Below are 12,950 nucleotides of genomic sequence, written 5' to 3'. Positions count from 1 at the left end.
GACTCAACAGGATAGGGCCGCTTGCTTTGCAGAGGATTTGTGAGGGAGAAGTCCAGATTGTGAAACTGCTGAGTCTTCCCCTCATCAATGGCAACACAGGTACAGGCAAGCTTAGCAAACTCATCAACTTTTGCAACATGGATTGAATTTGCAATTTGTATCATTGTTTGCCTTAGTTTGTCAGTTGAAATAGGCTGGTATATTTGAGAAGCTAGTTTATCAACATTGATGTTAACATTGTGTAACTGTGGGAACTTCAATATCATCGAGTCTGCAGTATACATTATAATGGTTTTAACTAGCTTTGTAAACTCTGGGCTTGAGAAGGTATTCAGAGCCAAGTTAAATCTTCCAGTAAATGTAGCAAGCTGTTCATAGATATCCCCTAACGATATAGGTGTAAGCCCTGTTGCTGGGACGTTTTGATAGTATTGATCGATTGTTTGTTGTGATGCTACTTCTCCTGGTGTGCATATGTGCCGTTTGTTTTGGATCCATTTTTTGAAATGATCCTCACGCATTTCTTCCATTGCACAGTGGCATATAGTTCCGTCAGGACGCTTTACTAGTTCATTGCATTTAACATAATATTTTCCGTACTTGTCGCCTGGTTTTTTATATCTAAGATACTGATGCTTAGTACCGACCTCAATGTCTTTATAGTACGTCAGTACTGCATCAATCATTGTTGAAATAATGAAGTGATTACTTAAGCATTTTTATTCTCAATTTGTTTTGAATAAATTCAATTTTTTAATGCATAATTTTTAAAAATTCTCTAATATACCTTAGATATAGATACATTTATTATCAATTCAAAAAATTCAATATAGTTTTGGGATGGGTAGCCCATCCCATATATTCAAATTTTCAATGATTTTGGGTTGGGATTCCCAGACCAGAATAATTTCTAATTATAATTCGTAAAAATATATGTATATCTCATTATTACATCATTTAATATATTTTTAGTTAAATAGTCACTATTTTCACAATTTTTATTATTAATTACTGAACTAAACGAGGGGGGGCACAAACTTGCCCAGTGAGGTGAAGTGAAAAGTGACTAGTTTACATGTCAGAAATGTAAAGTGTCAGATTTGAAACAAAAAATGGATTAATTTATTATTATATGATAGAGAGATTTGGTAAGTTACTATCAAATTTGTAAGTAAGGGAAAAAAGTAAGAAAGAAAAAAAATTTTAAAAAATAAAAAGCCACTCGCTTCGCTCGCGGCTGACGAAAAGAACAGATTCTAAAAAAGATTTTACGAAACTACGAAACTAAGCCGCTCGCTTCGCTCGCGGCTTAAGTAAACAACATATTTCAGATTATCGATACTAAATTTTTTTTTATTTTATTACATTTTTTTGCTTTTTTTTTAAAGCTTCTTAACTTAAATCATGGAATGTCTCAAAGACAAAAGTAGCATACAGCATGCAAAGCTAAAGAAAGATAATCATAATTAATACCTTAATTTTTAATATTACGCATTTTTAGGTGCAAAATTTAAAAACATTCTAATACAATAGAGCAGTTTCCAAAAGTAGCATACAGCATGTAAAGCTAAAGAAAAATAATCATAATTAATACCTTAATTTTTAATATTACGCATTTTTAGGTGCAAAATTTAAAAACATTCTAATACAATAGAGCAGTTTCCAAAAGTAGCATACAGCATGCAAAGCTAAAGAAAAATAATCATAATTAATACCTTTAAAGTTTAAAATCTTGATTTTTTTTAAATCAAATATTTATAACTTTAATACATACAGCTTAAACCTTATACTTGTTTTCTCTTGTGCGAAAGCAATCTTACAAAGCTAACAATCCTAAAAAATAAAGAATTAAAATTTAATCATTTAATCTAAAATTAAAATCAAAATTAAATAAAATGAGTTCTTTGTAATAATACTTTCAAGGTAGGATATATTTTAGTGGGATCTATTGAGTCATCACTAACAGCATTGAGCAATCTATTGAGCATTGAAATACTCTCGATTTTTCTTTGTCTTTTTACATCAATTTCTGCGTTAGTTGCTTTTTCCATGATCCTAATGACACGGTCATCTGCTGGATTTTGATCAATTTTGAGTTTGATAACGAAAGATGGTATCACTTTTGTATAAATTTCTATAATAACATCATCAATTCTGAGATTTTTTCGATCAGGAAAATAGTCATGTTTGAGTGTTCTAAAATGAGCTTCGGCAATATTGTTAGTTGCGTCGCCTTCACGCCTGTCACGAGCAATCCATCTTGATATGTTGTAACGCCATTGTCTGTTAAAGTATTGAGATGCTGTTGGATCTGTGTCGAGCAACTCCAGAACTTGATCATAGGCAGCATTTGCTTCTTCCTCATGTTCTGCATCTAATTTGAAGACTAAATCCTTCATCAAATTATAGAATTGTTCAAATTTTTCTTGAGAAGAAAACTTATTTGATTTGCGAAGAATTGCACGAAGAACATGTACTCCGCACCAAAGTATTTGAGCTTGTGGAATGCTTTCTTCTATTGCTTGAGCTATCTGTGGAGCACAGTCCATGCTAATGTATTCTGGCTCAATTGTTACCCATCTGAGATAGGCGCACACGCAAACTTGAATGTTTTGATAAGTGTCTGGTTGACAAAAGAAATATAAAAAAGGGAAAATGTGAAAATCTTTGATTTTGCCAGTAAATGCATACAATGGAATGTTTGATCGCAACAATTTATAGGTGCTGTCTATATGAAATGTCTTGATACTATGCGCATAAGCTTTGCCTTCAAAAGGCGCGTAATAGAAACACATATTATTGTCTGAGACTTCAAATGCAATGAGATCATCTGGAGATTCTTCTTGTACTGTCTGAACAAAGATTTGCAATGACACAACATCGTCAGGAGAATATCTAGTTTGAAGAGCATGTATTCTCTCTGCAAATCGTTTGATTGCACGTGGTTTTTGAGCGTACATCTCTGGAATGGACGGACCTGTAAGAGGAATTTCAAGATCTTTGAATGCATTTAGCTGTGCTATCGCTCTTTGATTGTCATCTGTTTGGAAGTAATGTTCTAAATATTTGCGATAAAAGACAGACGAATATTGACTTTTGTCATTTGGGGCGGAATGATCATGTTCTTCAACTATTTTGATTAGTTTGTATTTATTTTGATCCAAGATTGCAACATTAAAATGTGCAGGACATTTTGGATATTTGCAGTGGAATGAAATCTGAGATCTTTCTTTCCTGACACGTTCACCATATCCATACTGTGCTTGTATTTCTTGTTTAACTCCACATTTACAAAGATCCATAACAGTAAAGATAGTTTCTTCTTCTAATTCCATTTGAAATTGAAATGAAAATTAAAAATTCAGAAATTTGAATATATTTGGTCTGTAATTAAATGAAAATAGCAGTTTGTCCGTCATTGTTTGAGGCAAGAGTATTATAGGAATATTATATGATGGATTTGAGTTGCATATAAAGAGTGCAAAAGGATAAAGAGAGAAATTTTGTTAGATTAAATTATTAAATTTTAATTCTTTATTTTTTAGGATTGTTAGCTTTGTAAGATTGCTTTCTCACAAGAGAAAACAAGTATAAGGTTTAAGCTGTATGTATTAAAGTTATAAATATTTGATTTTAAAAAAATCAAGATTTTAAACTTTAAAGGTATTAATTATGATTATATTTCTTTAGCTTTACATGCTGTATGCTACTTTTGGAAACTGCTCTATTGTATTAGAATGTTTTTAAATTTTGCACCTAAAAATGCGTAATATTAAAAATTAAGGTATTAATTATGATTATATTTCTTTAGCTTTGCATGCTGTATGCTACTTTTGGAAACTGCTCTATTGTATTAGAATGTTTTTAAATTTTGCACCTAAAAATGCGTAATATTAAAAATTAAGGTATTAATTATGATTATCTTTCTTTAGCTTTACATGCTGTATGCTACTTTTGGAAACTGCTCTATTGTATTAGAATGTTTTTAAATTTTGCACCTAAAAATGCGTAATATTAAAAATTAAGGTATTAATTATGATTATCTTTCTTTAGCTTTGCATGCTGTATGCTACTTTTGTCTTTGAGACATTCCATGATTTAAGTTAAGAAGCTTTAAAAAAAAAGCAAAAAAAAAATTGAATACTTGACTGGCTGGGCAAATTTATCGCCGACCCGAAAAAATTTAGATGCCTTACACTTATCAAAATTATTTTAGTAAATTTTTGTAATAAACATAACAATCACAAACTTTATTTCACCCACATCTTTTGAAAAATTGAATTAAAAATTATCGTTTGCCAGTTTTGAAAAAATGATTTTTTGCCTTTTAGCGTTCTCACTTTCTGTCGTTTTAGGGATGGACCTTGGAAGTGAAAAGATTCGAGTAGCTGCATTAAGATCTCCTACTCAGATGTCAATTTTGCTTGATAACAGCTCAAATCGATATTTCAGATCGACATTTACAGTGGTTCCTAATGAGAAAGGTCCTATAAAGCTCATTGATGCTTACAACTTCGGAAACAATGCATATTATTTCGATAATCAACAAATGGAGAAAAAATTTCCTCAACATACAACTCGATATTATAATGATTTCGTAGGCAAAATATTGACAGACGAAATGAAAGACATCGCAAAACAACGAAAGATTGAATCAGAATTTGTTCCAACTTCAAATTTTAGATTTACAACTAATGGAATTTATCCAGAATACTTACTTTACAGAACATTTAACATCATCAACTCAACAGCCAGAGCCCTCGAACCACCATTGGTCGCAAAAACAGCTTATATCGCTGTTCCAAAATTTATGATGCAACAAGAAAGAAAATCAGTTAGAATAGCAGCCAAACTTGCTAATTATACTTCAAGAATTATTGATTCGAGTACAGCCTTAGGCTATGATTTCGCTTTTACTCATGATAAAAAATTTTCCAAACTAGAAAAGCCATTAACAGTTGCATTTGTCGATATTGGTGATCTAAATACACAAGTGACTGTATCCCAGTTTTCAGGAAAGCGTAATATTACAATTAGCGAAATTTTTTATAATTATTCGCAAAATATAGGTGGAAGACTACTAGATATTGCAATATACAAACTAATGAAGAGTAAGATATCATATCCACCAACCAAAACAGACAAACAACTGTTAATAGCAGAAGCAAACCGAATTAAGCACAGATTGACAACAAATGTCAATGCAGTCGGTCAAGTTGATGGTTCTGAGACATTCTACTACAACATTTCTCGATCAGAATTTGAAAATTCTGTAAAAAATATTCTTGAAGAATTATATTCACTTCTTTCGAATGTTCCTCATGTAGATAGAGTCCAATTAATAGGAGGATCATCGCGCGTGCTTTGTATCCAAGAAGTAATCAAGAAAGCCCTCAAACAAAAAGAATTAAGTGTTTCAATGAATCCTGAAGAGTCAATATCATATGGAGCAGCATTATACGGTGCCGTACAAAGCTCTGAGTTCAAGACCATCAACACAATCCATTACAATCCATACCAACTCTACAATTTCCAGTATTACGACGCATTACAAAGACGAACAACTCCAAACGTGACAGGGACACAAACATATCTAATGGAAGTTGGCCCCAGATACCCTGCAGGCTCTTCCGGCGTCGCTGCGTGGGGAACTGTGCATAATACAACAATTTTCAAGCAAACTAAGGATGGATTGTACAGAATCAAGCAGAACTCGAAGAGAGTATATGATATTTGGGAGATAAAGTTCATTGAACAGTTGAAACTTTTAGATAAATACGAATTTGACCAAAGAATGATTTCTGAAGAAGCGAATAGCCTTGAAGGCATCATATTAGACCTAAAATCAATGACACGACAGTTGGAATACATCAATTTGGTCTGTTCCCAGGAAGAATTAAAAAGAATCATTGTTGCTGTCAATACAACTGACAGATGGTTCTTGAAACAAAAGAGTTTCATGTTGGATACTTTACGACAGCGTAAAAATTTACTTTTGGACGCTGTTGGAGCTGTTATGTCAAGAATTCAGTATTTTACAAAAGTTAATTCGACAATTGATTATATGAATCAAGTATTTGAATCAATTGAACAAGGTATACGTAATATCCCTCAAAACAAATGAATGAAACACGTAATGAGAGCTGATATCCGAAATGTCCTAAGAATGATGGCAGAAACAAAAATATGGCTGAAAGAAAAACAGGACATACAGAAAAGACTCGGTCCAATGGATGATCCTGCTTTGAAATGGTACGAATTACAAAAATTAGTAGATAATGTGGCCGAGCTTTATAAAGAGGCAACAAAGATCAAGAATCCAACTCCAGATGACCGTATTCACATTACTGGTGACGTCAAATATGAATTGTAATTCTATTTTCCAAATTTTTCAATTTTTTTTTACAAATTTTTGTTTGTACGGGAATTTGCTAATACTTATTCTTATAATATTGTTTATAAATAGACTTTTTAGTACTTAAAACGTATTCTTTTTAGTCCCATTTTAATTTTGTTAGAGATATTGAATTCATTTACAAATATACTAATCTTAATACATATTTGACCAGAGAATTAGTGATCAACATTCCAGAAAAGCAAGCATGGCCTTCTTAAACTCCAATTTATATCTTCAACACGTACACTTAGTTGGAAGCTGTTCATTGATCTTAGATAGATATAAAGCTTTATCTATAAACGGGATGTGGTAACATAATATATGTTTAATTATTAATATATCAAACTTTTTCAATACACGATTGTTAGTTAAATCTCAGTCTCGTTCACCACAATTATACGCATTGGAAAATACATAAAATTGCGGATGCATGCCTATTTATTAGCTTTTTATAGAATTTTCCATCGGAGATTTCAGTAATTTTACTTAATTTGAAATAATAGTGAGCCAAAGTGCCATATAAAAATATGAATATACCGGATATAATTGAATAATATCAATCAGATGAGTATAAAACGATGAATCTCATTTTGCCTCTCAATTTTTCTGAGTGGGTCCATAAAATTTTTTCCATGTCTGATGGAGTTTTTATTTTTTAAATTTTCTAATGTCTGAGCAAGATATTTACCTAATTGATTACAGTGAATTGCGAAATGACTACAAACACTACATAGATTTATTCATTGCATTGTATCAGTTGAAAACGGAAAACGAAGAAGAATTGGACAAGATTTACAAAATGATCACAGAATTGATTGATTTAAAGAAATATCCTCCCAAAAAAATACTTGTAGATATTTTGAATATCATTCCGTATAATAATCGCTATACAAAGTCATACTTATCTCTTGCCAAACTTATATCTGATAAATATAATGTCAAGAAGGTCGACAATGCTAGACTAATTTCGGACTACCTGTTTTATGAAGAATATGGGATTAAATTAGGCAAATCTGATGATTTCGAAACAATTAAATCAGAAAATCTCGATATTCATACAAAAAATACAATTTACAGAGCAATTATGAATAATGACTTAGAAACATTTATCTCATTTACGGTAAGAGATGATTTTGATGAATATCAAACACTTGTTAGTGATTTATATCCATTTGATGTAAATGGATATTCGTTACTTGAATTATGCTGTTACCATGGGGCAGTTGATTGTTTCAAGTTTTTAAGAACAGAATTTGACAAAGAAATAACTCAAACTTGTCTTCAATTTTCATTTTTAGGAAGAAGCATAGAGATCATGAGTGAATGTTTAAAAAATAAAAAACCAGATGATAAATGCATGGAATATGCTATTATTTCACATAACATTAATTTGGTTTCATTCTTGATGCACGAGCACAATTTACATATTAATTTATATTGTTGTGGAAAATATAATAATCTTGAATCATTTTTTGTTTATTATGTTCAAACTAATGATATTAACGAATGTTTTGCTTTTTCAACGATGTTTAATATTCCATTCCTGTGGGAAATTTTCCTCTCAAATGGTGCAAACATAAATGTAAGAACAGCTCTTTTTGTTTTTGAAGCTAATAATAATAATAACTTACATAGTGAAACTATCGAGAAAAAAGCTGAGGAAGGAATAACTGCTCTTCATTATGCAGCAATTAATAATAGTCAAGAAACAGCCAAATTTCTTATATCTCATGGTGCAAATATCAATGAAAAAGCTGAGAAAGGAAAAACTGCTCTTCATTATGCAGCAATTAATAATAGTCAAGAAACAGCCAAAATTCTTATATCTCATGGTGCAAATATCAATGAAAAAGATGATGAAGGAAGAACTGCTCTTCATTATGCAGCAATTAAAAATAGTCAAGAAACAGCCAAAATTCTTATATCTCATGGTGCAAATATCAATGAAAAAGCTGAGAAAGGAAAAACTGCTCTTCATCTTGCAGTATATTATGATAGTAAAGAAACAACAAAACTCCTAATCTCACGTGGTGCAAATTTCAATGAAAAAGATGATGAAGGAAGAACTGTTCTTCATTATGCAGCAATAAGGTCAAATTCCCGACGATAGGTGTCTTGGAAGATTTGCCTGGTGTCATCATAGTGTCTTTAAATCAAAAATTTTATTTTGGAGTTAGTTTTATTGATTTTTCAATAAAAAACATTTCTAAAACAAGAAAATAAAACGATAAAATATTTATATTTTATATAAGGATCTTAGATATTTAAAATAAATATCATTTTATTTTTTTCATTGGTGTCTGTCAAACCATAATACACTATTCAAAAATTCAATGTGTCTTGCGGTTTCAAAAGACACCTTCAAATTGAACGATAACACAGACACTATTGAATTTTACCCATTTTATTTAGTTTTTACCCTTTTTATTTTTAAGAATTAATGACTGAAACAGCCGTTTTGCTATGACCTCAATCACTTTTATTTATTATTTTAAATATTATTTAATTTTATTATTTGAATAGGCCAACTTATATTTGAGAAGCTCAATTTGAGACCACTTAATACATTGAAATATCATAAATATTGAAATATTAAAAAGTGTATTTCAAAATATTGAAATTATAAAAATTTATAATACTGAAATTGAGACAAATTAATAAATTCAATGTGTTTTTTTGAAATAACTCTCAAATATTATTTTTTTGTTTATTTAATGATGAATAAATATGATTGCTTTAGTCAATCATAAAAACTGATTTAAGTTTAAAATAATGAAAGGATAATTTGATCGTTTTTTAAAATACAATTATTTTTGATGATTTGCAAGAATCTTTGAAAAGAATATAATATAGGTTCTATTTTTGTAAAATTTATCCAAATTATGTATTACATAAATTACGATTAAAACGATGAAAGAACCAAAAAGTGTGTTTTGTGTTTTGTTGTTGCGTGTTGGATGCGGGATCCTGTTATTTCCGAAATCGACAAAAAATTTGGAAATTTAATTTCCGAAATCGAAATTATATTAAGGGTATAGTAAACTCAAAATTCTAGAGTTTTGAGAGTGCCAATAAACTCTATAGGCCTATATATATCTATATTTTAAAGGAGAGGTTACGCCATAATATTTGATATTATAAATTATTAATTCAAAATAAAAGTAGAAAATGAAACTAATTTTATTCTAACCTATATAAATATATCAATAATCTAAAATGATTATAGTCTGAACTATATTTTACCAGATTATCAAATATAAGAGAAATGAAATAAGGCATAAAAATATCATAGCATAATTATTGGATAAATGCATTAATAAATTATTTATATCATAATGAGAAAAAATCAAAATAAGAAAATGAGCATAATAATAATTTAATTAAAAACAAAAACAATAAATAAAATGTAATTTTCGTTAATCAAAGTCATCAATGTCTTCGTCTTCTGATTCCCATTCGGACTTGAAAACTTGATAATCTCCTCCTGGTACACTCTGAATGGATTTTTTGTATTTGTTCTGTTTTTTAGAACCTTTTGTAACAGTTTTTTGTTTCAATATCATTTTGGAGTAACAATTCTCTTCAAATGATTTGACACAATCTTCTGGAAGTGGGGGAAGATGTAATGCTTTTTGTATATCTCCGAGAAAATGCTCTGGATCATTCCATTCTAAGATTGCAACGTTAACTCTAATGTTAATGTTCTTCCAGGCTCTTGATTTGTCCAAATAGCATGCAATTTTGGAGTTAAACGCTTCATTCATGCAGGTAGATCCAATGGAAGAAACTTTGGAAACTATGGGTGTCCATATGTGAACCCAGTCATAGAGCATGAATTGAAGTTGGATCGAATTGACACCTTTTTGCCATTCAAAGCATTTGTAATTGTGCGGTTCGCAAAAAGAATGATTGCCTACGTAATGGTAGACACAATTCTCCCACATTTTCGTACGTTTGTCAATATTTTCTTCGGCAAAACATGACCAAAGCCACATACTTAGGCTTGCATTCAGACCCCAGAAAGGTCTCTCTATTTTTTCAATCTTCTGAGTCTTGTCGTTGAAAACTTCAACTGTCTTATGAGAAGCTGAGAACTTTGTAAAATCTTTTGAGATATTTTTTGATACATGACCTGGATCGAATCTTTCAAGATGAGAGACGCCAAATTCTTTAAAGACAGAGACACTTTTGTTATCTCGGTCTTTAATAATCTCTTTAACATCTTTCAAGATATTGTATTTCTTTAATTGCTTCAAGATGATTCGAGTTCCAGCACTTTCCATATTGTTGGAAGCTCCGGAATACTGAGCATGCTGTGTTTCCACCAATATGGTTGATGTTCACGCATGCAAGAACTCTTTTTGTGACAGCATCGAGCGCAGTTACTGTACAACTTGGCGAGTTTCGCCTGTGCGTCCATCTTGCATCAATGGATAAGTAACCACTGAAGGACTTTCTCGACAGCATTAGGGAAATACTTTTAAGTCTTCTAATCTTATCGTCACAAAATCTCTGTTGTCTCATGACACCACTCTTCACAGGGGGCTTAGTTCCACAAAGAGAAAGAAAGCGAGCACCTTTTGTATATGGCATTCCGGTCATTATGCAAGCACCAAGCATCTGTCGCGCTGAGAGTCGACGACGTTCGTGGAGTAAAATGTTATGCATTGCCTTTGTTTTCCGTTTTGGGTGAACAATATGGCCCATACAACAACAAAAAAATGAAATCCCGCCAAAAGTGAAAATTGAATAAAAAGTAATAATTAATAAATATATACTATATCATTAGATGAATATTTTGGAATAACATTTGAAAATCGAGGTTTTTCAATGGATAACGGTTCAATCAAAAATTTGACCCCATTTTAGAATCTACATTAAAAATGGAACATTTCTGTCTTTTCAAAATTCCAAAATAACGTTTCTATTCCTCTCAAAAGTAAAAACAAACTTTATTGGGGAAAAAATATTTTTATTTTCCAATAGTGATGCGAAAAATTCCCAAACATATGGGGTTTCTCATATCCCGTCCCCTATCGTTTCCCCAATTCAATTTTTTTTGGAATTTTATTTTTTTTCCCGCCCATTTGAATTAAAAATGGGCGATTTTCGTTAATGTGATTGAAATATCATAAAATTAATACGTATTTTAGCTAATAATTCTATTTTTATACAATATTCTCTCATTAAATCAACATTTTTTTCTAATTTTAATTTTTAATTTTTAATTTCTTCATAATTTTAGCGATTTATGCTCATTATTAGCAAATAAATAATATATATAATATACTTATTTCATTTTATTCAGATAGGTCTTGGGATTGGGATACCTTGTCCAAATTCAGAGGAAGTTTGAGAGGTTGGGATGGGGTAGCCCATATTCAATTATCCCAAGTGTACTCCACGAATTTAAAATTATATTATATTATTGATGACATATCTAAATTTATAGATAAAAATTTCAATGCGTACACAATTTTTTTTGAGAAAATTCTTTTTTTTTACTTATTTTCATTCATAAAAGCTCACGTGAACTTAATTAACAACTGAGACATTTCCTATGAAATCATTTAATGCCGTCAAAATAGACATGTCTAAGCTGTTTGAGTGACTTTCGCTCGATGTCTGATGCAATATCAGACATCGAGCGAAAGTCTCTCATATTGGCAACATATCCATACGATCAATACTATAGCTACGAATTACAAGCCTGTTTGGGCAATTTTTGGCCGAGTTCTGATTTTCATTAGATCTCGAGCGAAAGTCTCTCAAATTGGCTGCCAGTTCATAAGAGTGAAACTCTAGCTACGAATTAGAAGCTTGCTTGAGAGACTCTCGCTCGCGTTGGGATCTGCATCAGAACTCGAGCGAAAGCCTCTCAAAGTGGTAAGACCTGCTCATTGTTGAGCAGGAGCTGCGTAATGTGTTCGAGCAGAGTGAGGCTCTTCTAAGATCTTCCTTGTGATTGGAAGAAATTAGAAGAGTCTCACTCTACTATTTTGTAATTGTATGCCCTGGCCTTTGAGTGACCAGGGCTGCGTAATGTGTTCGAGTAGAGTGAGGCTCTTCTAAGATCTTCCTTGTGATTGGAAGAAATTAGAAGAGTCTCACTCTACTATTTTGTAATTGTATGCCCTGGCCTTTGAGTGACCAGGGCTGCGTAATGTGTTCGAGCAGAGTGAGGCTCTTCTAAGATCTTCCTTGTGATTGGAAGAAATTAGAAGAGTCTCACTCTACTATTTTGTAATTGTATGCCCTGGCCTTTGAGTGACCAGGGCTGCGTAATGAATTCGAGTAGGATTGTACAATAGCTCGGCAAACGCCGAGCAAATTGATATAAACGTACATCCCACAAAAAATGGATTGTCAAAATTTATCCCAAATTTTACAAAACCGCAGCGGTTATGACATCCCAGGGCTACAAAAATTCGGAAACTCGCATCTCTATTTTCCAATAAAAAATGAAAACCTTAAATGCAAATCTAATTTTGATGCTTTTGTTTGTGATTTTTTGGATTTCGAAAAAAATTTGAAAATTCAGACAAGTTACCAT

General features: G+C 31.4%; 5 protein-coding genes and 1 pseudogene across 6 annotated transcripts, besides 4 other annotated features; 2 read left to right on the top strand and 4 right to left on the bottom strand.

The window, feature by feature from the left end:
* Positions 1-155: 155 nt before the first annotated feature.
* On the bottom strand, positions 156-686 carry TVAGG3_0331920 (uncharacterized protein; the record flags this gene model as incomplete). Its single annotated transcript, XM_001298485.2, has 1 exon — positions 156-686. A coding segment is annotated over one exon (531 nt), but the record flags the coding sequence as incomplete, so codon positions are not given.
* A 339-nt stretch (positions 687-1,025) lies between these two features.
* Positions 1,026-1,046: a terminal%2Cinverted (terminal inverted repeat of MuDR-5/MuDR-6/MuDR-7_TvMULE4 transposon ID:TVAGG3_0331890).
* Positions 1,026-4,175: a mobile genetic element.
* On the bottom strand, positions 2,133-2,399 carry TVAGG3_0331910 (MULE transposase domain-containing protein; the record flags this gene model as incomplete). Its single annotated transcript, XM_001298484.2, has 1 exon — positions 2,133-2,399. A coding segment is annotated over one exon (267 nt), but the record flags the coding sequence as incomplete, so codon positions are not given.
* TVAGG3_0331900 lies at positions 2,484-3,280 on the bottom strand (annotated as a pseudogene). Its single transcript has one exon. A coding segment is annotated over exon 1 (797 nt).
* Positions 4,176-4,248: 73 nt separating the features above from the next.
* Positions 4,249-6,782, top strand: TVAGG3_0331880 (ATP binding; the record flags this gene model as incomplete). Its single annotated transcript, XM_001300505.1, has 1 exon — positions 4,313-6,124. One exon carries the CDS (start codon positions 4,313-4,315, stop codon positions 6,122-6,124), a length of 1,812 nt encoding a protein of 603 aa, XP_001300506.1.
* Positions 6,783-7,022: 240 nt separating this feature from the next.
* On the top strand, positions 7,023-8,618 carry TVAGG3_0331870 (protein kinase protein; the record flags this gene model as incomplete). Its single annotated transcript, XM_001284935.2, has 1 exon — positions 7,713-8,507. The coding sequence occupies one exon, from the start codon at positions 7,713-7,715 to the stop codon at positions 8,505-8,507; it is 795 nt and encodes a 264-aa protein (XP_001284936.1).
* Positions 8,619-9,427: 809 nt separating this feature from the next.
* Positions 9,428-9,449: a terminal%2Cinverted (terminal inverted repeat of Kolobok-1_TV transposon ID:TVAGG3_0013400).
* Positions 9,428-11,059: a mobile genetic element.
* TVAGG3_0331860 (uncharacterized protein) lies at positions 9,814-10,482 on the bottom strand (the record flags this gene model as incomplete). Its single annotated transcript, XM_001296530.2, has 1 exon — positions 9,814-10,482. A coding segment is annotated over one exon (669 nt), but the record flags the coding sequence as incomplete, so codon positions are not given.
* Positions 11,060-12,950: the final 1,891 nt, after the last annotated feature.

This window comes from Trichomonas vaginalis, chromosome V, assembly GCF_026262505.1.
Source record: "Trichomonas vaginalis G3 chromosome V, whole genome shotgun sequence".
Lineage (NCBI taxonomy): Eukaryota > Parabasalia > Trichomonadida > Trichomonadidae > Trichomonas > Trichomonas vaginalis.
Note: the sequence above shows the minus strand (reverse complement) of the source record. Positions and strands in the feature narration are given on the sequence as shown.